Raw genomic sequence first — 10,700 nt, forward strand, 5'->3', positions numbered from 1 at the left:
CGTACGGAGCAAAATGAGTGAAGTGAGCGTAGAGGCATAGGGATAATGTAGAAAGGAAGTCTTCGCGATCCATTATTCCCCATCTCGGTCAAAGAGAACTATTCAAATAATCTTCGCAGTGAAGTGACAATACACGCTGCAGCAGATGGGACACTTCATTAATATGCTGAACCAGCGTGTTGGTGTTACTAAATCAGCCTTACCCAGTACTGCCATCATGTTTTCCAGTAGAGCATGCTTCTGTCCTCCATTAACTGACATATGGGCCCTCTTGTCGTAGACCCACATGTCATCGGTGTAACTATTTACAATCCGAAGGACGGTATATCCTGGTAGTAGTAGTAGAATTGAGATTTAATGCACTTTCTTCCCCGTCTTCCACTCTTCTTCCTCCTCTCTTCCCCATCGTCGGCCGCACACCATTTCCCCCCGCTCATTGCTCGCCCGCCCGCGCTATCTTCCTTGGTAGCTCGTGCGTACCATATCCCCCCGCTCACTGCTCGGCCACACGAGGAGAAGCTTCTTCACTCGCCCGCCCGAATCCACTTCCCCGCTGGCTCGCAGGCACCAAAAACCCCGATGGCAGAACCGACTGACACACAGAGCCGCGATTGGAATTCCCTCCCCGATGTTCTCTTGGAGCAGATCTGTAATCATATGGACCTACTCAGCACCGTCCGTCTGGCCGCATGCTCGGTGTCTTTGTACCGTCTACTCGTCTGCAACCGGCCGGCTGTTTTCAAGACACCCTACTTGCTGATGCCCGATCCTCGCAGGTGGCCCAGACACCGACTTGACGATCCTACGGAGGTTGCCGTGGTGCCCCTCGACATGCTACAACTACCCGTCCACCTGCCCTTCATGCGCGGCCACTACTGGGCGGGCATGAAGGCCAACTAGATCGTCCTCATCCACCAATCCGGTAGTCCGTGGCGTCTCGTGGATATCTACACCCAGCAAGAGATCACCCTTCCATCTTTGGATACCGCCGCCATCGAGCCTCGCGGCCTGCCGGACACTCCTGCCTAGTACGCACGAGACGCCTCGAGCTTTTGGCTCGACCTCTGTTTGCTGAAGGTTGTAATCTGCGAAGTGCCCACACCATCAGAAGACTACATGGATTACAAGCTCATTGCCGTGTTCAACATGGGATTAGTCTATCTAGAATCCGGTCGCCATACATGGTTATGGCTCATCGTCGATCCTCTTCCCCCAACACTTCTGTCTGATGCTATAGTGCACGATGGCATCATTTATGCGGTCGACTGGTGGAATCTACCGTCGTGTAATTATTCTATCTCATCTCATCTTTACCTTAAGAATACGACTGCCTGTTCATTGTTACAAATTTAGAATATATAGTATGTCTATAACCACACCATTGCTATATCTTCCTCTCATTTCCTAGATTTTTATGACCACACATGTTATTGTTAGAGTTGATATGAGAACAATTGGTATCTAATGATTGTTAGAATAGATATTATGAGTATAACCTCATGATTGCTATATGTTACTCACATTTCCAGGATTTTTATAACAACACATGTTATTGCTTAGAGTTGATATGATAACTGTAGTAAGTGCTATGGTAGAATATGAGTAGGCCCTGTCATATCTGTTTTCCTCTCATTGTTACATGATCTTTGAACCATGATATATTGCTAGAGTATGAAAGCCATTGGCTTATTTTTTTAACTTGGGGTATGATTATGACCACGGCATTGCAATTCTCTGTCTATGATATGTGTCACTGTTATAATAATCTTCATTCCACACATACTCTGAACATGATTGTTTATTTTTGTCCTTTTGGTCTCCAATTTGAATTGTTGCAGTAGACGCAAATGCGCTGGCCTTCATGATTCCAGGACCTGGAATCATACCAGCCGATGGGTGGTGGTTTATCGCTCGTTCAGCCGACGGTGGTCATTTGATGCTCATTTGCACGTACCAAATTGACCAAACCATTTCATCAAACCACATGCAGTACAATGCCTGGGGCGTTCGTGACATTGATGGCTATGGCTGCTTCGTGTTCGAGAAAGATCCCAGCTCCGTTGGGCTAGGCGTACTCAACTAGAGGCGGGTTTACAGCCTCGGCAACCACTCCATGTTCCTCGGGCTCAATTATCCGATCATCCAACCAATCATCGATCATATCACCGACGATGATTACCGTGCTATGCAACTTCCACTCGCCAGGGGGACTGTGTTTACACATCATACCATTGGTTTGATGAATCACCATATCCAGAGATTCGTCGACACAGCTTGTTGCGAGATAATCTTCAGTGTGTGAAAGGCATCAAGCTTCCATGCGATGGATGGCTTTTGCAAACCCGACATGCGGCGATGTGGTTCATGCCAACAACAAATATGCACAACTTGATTCGTACTGATATGTAGACTGAGCCATGTATTCTGCTGCTGTAGCACGACCCTCTTTTGTTGGACTGTTGTTAGTTTGAAGCACTCCTCTGGTTTGAAGGATAGATACCTTTCTGGGATCAAGTGCATCCTAACTCACCTGCGCAGGATGTACTGATAATGATGATGGAGATGCTGTGCAGTATATATATATATCACTTAGGCTTCAAGTGCGTACTTGTTAGTTAAACCTATGGTTAAAATGTGGCACTAAATACGACTAGTAAGTAGTAGAGTAGTAGTACTAGTATATGTCGGTCAAATTATTCATCATGTCCACACATCGAATTGACGTGACAACACGCTGCGCGTGAGGTGACACAAGAATCCCGGCGGCGTGTTCGGGTATTCTGGACTTCAGATTTGGAGTACCACTTATCTGTCGAAATCTTTCATCATTCACTTAAAACAGTCGATTGATCATACATTGAGTAACATATAACTGGAATTAACCTATGCAAGTCGAAGAAGGATTGGCCGGTGCTGCCGGCTGGCGTCAAGTTCGATCCCACGGATCAGGAGCTGATCGAGCACCTTGAGGCCAAAGTGAGTGCTGACAGCGCGAGATCTCACCCTCTCATCGATTTGTTCATACCAACCATCGACAGCGAGCACGACATATGCTACACCCATCCTGAGAAACTTCTAGGTAAGACACCGATCGGCCGTCTACTTGCACAAACATATTCCTTTGTTTATAGCCCTATTTTTCTTTTTAGACGTAGACCTGGTGAAGTAATTACAATTTGACAGTTAATAAAAAGTGAAACAAGTGACTGCAACATGCCAAAGATGTTATGAAAATGCCAACTACGTACACTAAAACCTGTGTTCGACAATACTGCAGGTATCACACTGAGTGGCCTAAGCAAGCATTTCTTCCAGCGCAATTCTAGGGCGTTCAAAAGGGGCACGTGGACGCGTCGCAAGATACAGTCGGAGTGCGGCATGCACGCGATGTGGCACAACACCGGCAATACCTTGCCGGTGATGGTCAACGGCCGGCAGACGGGCAACAAAAAGGTTCTGGTGCTGCACACCAACAAGAACTTCGACCAGCAGAGGACCAACTGGGTGATGCACCAGTACCACCTCGGGGACCTAGAGCAAGAGAAGGAGCGGGAGCTGGTCCTCTGCAAGATTTTCTACCAGACGAACACTAGGGCCAGGAGTAAAAAGATTATAAGTTAGTTTAGTATTGGTACTTGTACTACCTTGTCGTCCGCAAGTTGGCATTTGCTTCCAACCATCATGCCGAGGGTCGACGTGGATATAAAGCTGATTCATTTGTTTCGAAACAAATTTTCAGGCACCTGATTTTTATTTGATGGGTAGCATAAGCACCTGACGTTCGAATTCCCAGTTCTCCAATTTTTTCGAAACAAGTGCATGCTCTTATTATCACGATGAAAAAACAATATCCCTGCTGCATCCCTGTTATCAGTCTGTACTTGCAGAATTCTCTCGTTTATTGAGCACGTATATTGTTTTTTCAGGTCGAGCAAGTTTCAACGAGGCTGTAGACTGCCCAGGCTTGGTTTTGTTTTTAACAGGCCCAACCCATGACGACAACGGGGCACAAAGATCCAGCAGGTATCTACTGGCCTCTGGCCCGCCAGCGTTAGTTATATTTTGTCTTACAACATCCGCAGGCACTTTTTTTACTGAATCAAACACACAGCCCATTTCTATTTTCCTCTTGAAACGCATGTCCTACATCCATTTCTAATCTCTACCTATAGTTTTACTAGTTCATATACATGTATCATTATATCAAAAATATGTAAAATTCACTTTTCATATTTACATCCTTATTTTTGTTGTTGTTTTCCCTCCCAACGCTGATTTTTTTACCACTGGTTTTCCCTTAAACTAATTCAATTGTCCATGTCTTATTTGCTTACAAAAACAAAATGATTTTTTGGCAAATCAATAAGTTCTTAAAAAATGTTTATCATTTCGGGATTACAAAAGTTCGGACTCCACCAAAATATGCAAAATAAGGTTGAACTTTTTGACCGTGGTCCTGGGCAGAAAATGGGCTGTAATAAATTACTTAAGAATTAGCAAATGGGTTGCAAATTATTAAAAAAGAGCAAATGGGCTCTATGTTGTCTGCCACAGATTTGGAGGCTGACTTGTGGGCCTACTACGTTCATGCGTACACAAGGTTTATCAAAAAAGAAACTTAGTCAACAATCGACTCTACCAGCATCAGACCATTAGATGTCAATCTAACGGCAATCGTGCTTCTTCAGTCTCTGATCTTCCTGCCCCAGCCGCCCAAACCAGCGCCATCGGAACCGCCTGCTCCCGCCTCCCGTGGCCGGCTGTGCTGTCGGGCAGGCCTCAGGGCCCCATCAGATACTCGCATCCCTGGCCTGTCTATCCCTCTACTCACCCACACCTCCTATTATTTTTCGGCGACGGCAGCCGAACTAGTCAACCCTCGTACTCTCCACCGCGTGGGCAGCCACTGTCGTGTCTTCCCCGGCTCTGTGTCATTCCCTTCGTAGGCCTCGCCGTCGTCCACCGCCCTGGTGCTCTCGGCGCGGCGTGGTCAACATGGTCAACGAACGACATCCATCGGAAGTGGACTGTACGTGGAGAGGCTGACAGCTGGGTCCACGGCCGCACACAAGGAAATGCCTCCTTATTACGCGCAAAATAATGATTCCTCCACCTAACATCCGGGACCCGCCGGAAGGGCCTCTATATTTCGTGAAAAAACGTTCCCCCCGCTGACAGGTCGGACCCACCAACTATATCTTCGCACGAAGGAAGTGCCCCCTTATTGCGCACAAAAAAATGAATACCCCCTGCCAGCTGGGACCCACCACAGTGGGAGGCTGACTTGTGGGCCTACTAAGTTGACGGGGACGGAGGGCTTTGTCAACTTAGTCAATATGAACGATTCTAGATCTAGTGACCGTACGATGTCCATCCAACGGCCTTAGTGCTTCTTCAACCTCTGGTCTTCTTGCTCCAGCCGCCCAAAGCAGCGCCGGTCGTGCTGCATGCTCCTGCCTCCCGTGGCCGGCTGTGCTGCCGCGGAGGCCTCACCGCCCCTTCTATTCCCACCGCTGGCCAGGCCCTGCGGCGACGACAGCCTCACACCGCAGCCGAACAAGTGAACCCTCGTATTCCTCTCCGCGCGGGCTTCCACTGCCGCGTCTTCCCCGACTGCGCGTCGTCCCCTTCCTAGGCCTCGCCATCGTCCATCGCCCTGGAGCTCTCGGCGCAGCATGGTCAACGTGGTCAAGGAACGGCTTCCATCGGACGTGGACTGTACGTGGAGAGGCTGACAGCTGGGTCCACGGCCGCAGCAAGGAAGTGCCTCCTTATTACGTGCAAAATAATTATTCATCCACCTGACAGCAGGGACCCACCGGACGGGCCACCGTATTTCGTGAAAAAAAATGTTTCCCCCTGACTGCTGGGACCCACCAGCTACATCTTCGCATGCAAGGAAGTGCGCCCGGGCAAAAAAAAAACGATTCGCCCCCCTGACTGCTGGGACTCACCAGCTACATCTTTGCAGGCAAGGAAGTGCCTCATAGTCGGGACCTCCCTGGTTGAAGTGTATGTAGCGTTGTCATTCTGGTCGCGAACGTGTACGTACATACTGGTCGATGTAGAGGCGCGCACGTGTCGTAGTAGAGGCGCGCACGTAGCATGTACACGTACGTAGAGCGGCTAGTGTGCAAGAAAGAAAATACGGCCACATACGTACATATGGGCAGGGTCTCGAACGCTTACTCGCGCATACATATGGCCAGGGCTCGTGTACATGGCTGGGTCGGAATAGAGAAACGGCGTCGTCGTCGTGTTCATGGGGAGCCAACCGGCTGGGTCGGAACGAAATGCGTCGTCGTGTTCATCGAGAGGGCTTGGACGGAACTGCCAATGGAAACGAGGCCTAGCGTACCGCAGAACGGAGGAAACGGCCTTGTGTTCGACCAGCCATGTTTGAAACAGGATCCTGTTCATCGGGAGGGGTCTGGCGTACCGGAAAACGGAGGAAACGGACCTCCTACGGTTGAAACGGGGGTCCTGTTGGTCGGGAGGGGTGTGGCGTACCGCAAAACGGAGGAAACGGACTTATGTTGGAGCACTACGGTCGAAACGGGGGTCCTGTTCATCGGGAGGGGTGTGGCGTACCGCAAAACGGGACTCCACGGGATACTGCTCATCTCCACCGTCGACCCCCTCTAGCCTCCATGGGCTACTGTTCATCCACCGTCGACCTCCTCCAGCCTCCACCTGCGACTGTTCATCCACGGGCTCCTGTTCATCCAGCCTCCACCGCGCGCTACTCCACCAGCTACTGTTCAACCAGCCCTCTCCACGGGCTCCTGTTCAACCACCCCTCCACGAGCATCCTGCCCTCCACCGTCTACTATTCATCCTGCCCTCCACGGGGTGGTCCTGTTCATCCTGCCCTACACGGGGTCCTGTTCATCCAGCCCCAACCGACTCGAACGATCGGGGTCCTGTTCATCCACCCCCACCGGGAACTGTTCATCCAAACCCCCCAGCAACGCTGACTGTTCATCCAGAGGCAACGCCACGGGGTCCTGTTCATCCACCCCCACCGGGAACTGTTCATCCAAACCCCCCGCAACGCTCACTGTTCATCCAGAGGCAGCATCGATCGGCTTCAGTTAGCAGCAGTAGGCGAAGGAATCGCTGGATCGGGTTCAGTTAACAGCCATCGATCGATCGCTCGGCTTCAGTAACGTGTAGCCTGCAGTGCAATCGCTCGGGTTCAATTAGAGCCCAATGCCTCGCACCCACGCGCGTGCGTGTATGAGAGAAACGCGCATCGCTCGGCCTCGACCACCCACCGTAACCGGGAACACCTCGATATTTTCCTCGCCCTCGCTTCTACCACGGTTTTTTCCGTCATGGACGGCCCAAAGAATGTCATGCAGCTGCGTCTCCGGCCCGCCCAGGACGAAAAGCCCATTTTCTGTCATGATTTTTTGTCATAGAAGTAGGACCCCACAACATCTATGATGATACCGTGTTTTGTCACAATTATCATCATAGAAGTGTCATAAGTATGACATAATTTTTTTCGTTCGGCCCAAAATGTCACGGATGTGTCTTTTTTTGTAGTGAACATCCTCATCCACTAATCCGGTAGTCCGTGGCATCTCGTGGATATCTACACCCAGCGAGAGATCACCCTTCCATCTTTGGATACCGCCGCCATCAAGCCTCGCGGCCCGCCAGACACTCCTGCCTACTACGCACGAGACGCGTCGAGCTTTTGGCTCGACCTCTGTTTGCTGAAGGTTGTAATCTGCGAAGTGCCCACACCATCGGAAGACTACATGGATTACAAGCTCATTGCTGTGTTCCACATGGGATTAGTCTATCTGGAATCCGGTCGCCATACATGGTTATGGCTCATCGTCGATTCTCTTTACCCAACACTTCTGTCTGATGCTATAGTGCATGATGGCATCATTTATGCGGTCGACGCACAGATTGGCTGCCTATACTGGTGGAATCTATGATCATGTAATTGTTTTATCTCATCTCATCTTTACCTTCAGAATACGACTGCCTGTTCATTGTTACAAATTTAGAATATATAGTATGTCTATAACCACATCATTGCTATATATTCCTATCATTTCCTAGATTTTTATGACCACACATGTTATTGTTAGAGTTATGAGAACAATTGGTATCTAATGATTGTTAGAATAGATATTATGAGTATAACCTCATGATTGCTATATGTTACTCTCATTTCCAGGATTTTTATAACAACGCATGTTATTGCTTAGAGTTGATATGATAACTGTAGTAAGTGCTATGGTAGAATATGAGTAGGCCCTGTCATATCTGTTTTCCTCTTATTGTTACATGATGTTTGAACCATGATATATTGCTAGAATATGAAAGCCATTGGCTTATTTTTTTAACTTGGGGTATGATTATGACCACGGCATTGCAATTCTCTGTCTATGATATGTGTTACTGTTATAATAATCTTAACTCCACACATACTCTGAACATGATTATTTATTTTTGTCCTTTTGGTCTCCAATTTGAATTGTTGCAACAGATGCAAATGCGCTGGCCTTCATGATTCCAGGACCTGGAATCATACCAGCCGATGGGTGGTGGTTTATCGCTCATTCAGCTAACGGTGGTCATTTGATGCTCATTTGCACATAGCAAATTGACCAAGCCATTTCATCAAACCACATGCGGTACAATGCCTGGGGCGTTCGTGACATTGATGGCATGGCTGCTTCGTGTTCGAGAAAGATCCCAGCTCCGTTGGGCCAGGCGTATTCAACTGGAGGTGGGTTTACAGCCTCGGCAACCACTCCATGTTCCTCGGGCTCAATTATCCGATCATCCAACCAATCATCGATCATATCACCGGCGATGATTACCGTGCTATGCAACTTCCATTCGCCAGGGGGGACTGTGTTTACACATCATACCATGGGTTTCATGAATCACCATATCCAGAGATTCGTCGACACAGCTTGTTGCCAGATAATCTTCATTGTGTGAAAGGCATCAAGCTTCCATGCGATGGATGGCTTTTGCAAACCCGACATGCGGCGATGTGGTTCATGCCAACAGCAAATATGCACAAGTTGATTCGTACTGATATGTAGACTGAGCCATGTATTCTGCTGCTGTAGCCCGACCCTCTTTTGTTGGACTGTTGTTAGTTTGAAGCACTCCTATGGTTTGAAGGATAGATACCTTTCTGGGATCAAGTGCATCCTAACTCACCTGCGCAGGATGTACTGATAATGATGATGGAGATGTTGTGCAGTATATATACATATCACTTAGGCTTCAAGTGCATACTTGTTAGTCAAACCTATGGTTAAAATGTGGCACTAAATACGACTAGTAAGTAGTACAGTAGCAGTACTAGTATACGTCGGTCAAATTATTCATCATGTCCACACGTTGAATTGACGTGACAACATGCTGCGCGTGAGGTGACACAAGAATCCCGGCAGCGTGTTCGGGTATTCTGGACTTCAGATTTGGAGTACCACTTATGTCTCGAAATCTTTCATCATTCACTTAAAACAGTTGATTGATCATACATTGAGTAACATATAACTGGAATTACCCCATGCAAGTCGAAGAAGGATTGGCCGGTGCTGCCGGCTGGCGTCAAGTTCGATCCCACGGATCAGGAGCTGATCGAGCACCTTGAGGCCAAAGTGAGTGCTGACAGCGCGAGATCCCACCCTCTCATCGATTTGTTCCAACCCTTGACAGCGAGCACTGCATATGCTACACCCATCCTGAGAAACTTCCAGGTAAGACACCGATCGGCCGTCTACTTGCACAAACATATACCTTTGTTTATAGCTGTATTTTTCTTTTTAGACGCAGACCTGGTGAAGCAATTACAATTTGACAGTTAATAAAAAGTGAAACAAGTGACTGCAACATGCCAAAGATGTTATGAAAATGCCAACTACGTACACTAAAACCTGTATTCGACAATACTGCAGGTATCACACTGAGTGGCCTAAGCAAGCATTTCTTCCAGCACAATTCCAGGGCGTTTAAAAGGGGCACGTGGACGCGTCGCAAGATACAGTCGGAGTGCGGCATGAACGCGATGTGACACAACACCGTCAATACCTTGCCAGTGATGGTCAACGGCCAGCAGACGGGCAGCAAAAATGTTCTCGTGCTGCACACCAACGAGAACTTCGACCAGCAGAGGATCAACTGGGTGATGCACCAGTACCACCTCGGGGACCTGGAGCAAGAGAAGGAGCGGGAGCTGGTCCTCTGCAAGATTTTCTACCAGACGAACACTAGGGCCAGGAGTAAAAAGATTATAAGTTAGTTTGGTATTGGTACTTGTACTACCTTGTCGTCCGCAAGTTTGTATTGTTGTTAACGATCTTTTGGTATGAACTTGGCATTTGCTTCCAACCATCATGCCAAGGGTCGACGTGGATATAAAGCTGAATCATTTGTTTCGAAACGAATTTTCAGGCACCTGATTTTTATTTGATGGGTAGCATAAGCACCTGCCATTCGAATTCCCAGTTCTCCAAATTTTTCGAAACAAGTGCATGCTCTTATTATCACGATGAAAAAACAATATCCCTGCTTCATCCCAGTTATCAGTCTGTACTTGCAGAATTCTCTCGTTATTGAGCACGTATATTGTTTTTTCAGGTCGAGCAAGTTTCAACTGGGCTGTAGACTGCCCAGGCTTGGTTTTGTTTTTAACAGGCCCAGCCCATGACGAC

The 10,700-nt window shown here is 48.2% G+C and overlaps 1 protein-coding gene across 1 annotated transcript; it reads left to right on the plus strand.

Annotated features, from left to right (window-relative positions):
* Nucleotides 1-1,243: 1,243 nt before the first annotated feature.
* Nucleotides 1,244-3,621, plus strand: LOC120974575 (NAC domain-containing protein 75-like). The gene is made up of 3 exons (XM_040401018.2): nucleotides 1,244-1,285; nucleotides 2,893-3,079; nucleotides 3,278-3,621. Exons 1-3 carry the CDS (start codon nucleotides 1,244-1,246, stop codon nucleotides 3,619-3,621), a joined length of 573 nt encoding a protein of 190 aa, XP_040256952.2.
* The last annotated feature ends 7,079 nt before the right edge of the window (nucleotides 3,622-10,700 follow it).

Source organism: Aegilops tauschii, chromosome 2, assembly GCF_002575655.3.
Source record: "Aegilops tauschii subsp. strangulata cultivar AL8/78 chromosome 2, Aet v6.0, whole genome shotgun sequence".
Lineage (NCBI taxonomy): Eukaryota > Viridiplantae > Streptophyta > Magnoliopsida > Poales > Poaceae > Aegilops > Aegilops tauschii.

Coding starts and splice junctions, on each gene's coding strand:
- LOC120974575 (XM_040401018.2), top strand. CDS start 1,244: ATGGCATCATTTATGCGGTCGACTGGTGGAATCTACCGTCGT. Junction 1,286..2,892: donor CTGGTGGAATCTACCGTCGT/GTAATTATTCTA, acceptor AACCTATGCAAG/TCGAAGAAGGATTGGCCGGT. Junction 3,080..3,277: donor CCATCCTGAGAAACTTCTAG/GTAAGACACCGA, acceptor ACAATACTGCAG/GTATCACACTGAGTGGCCTA.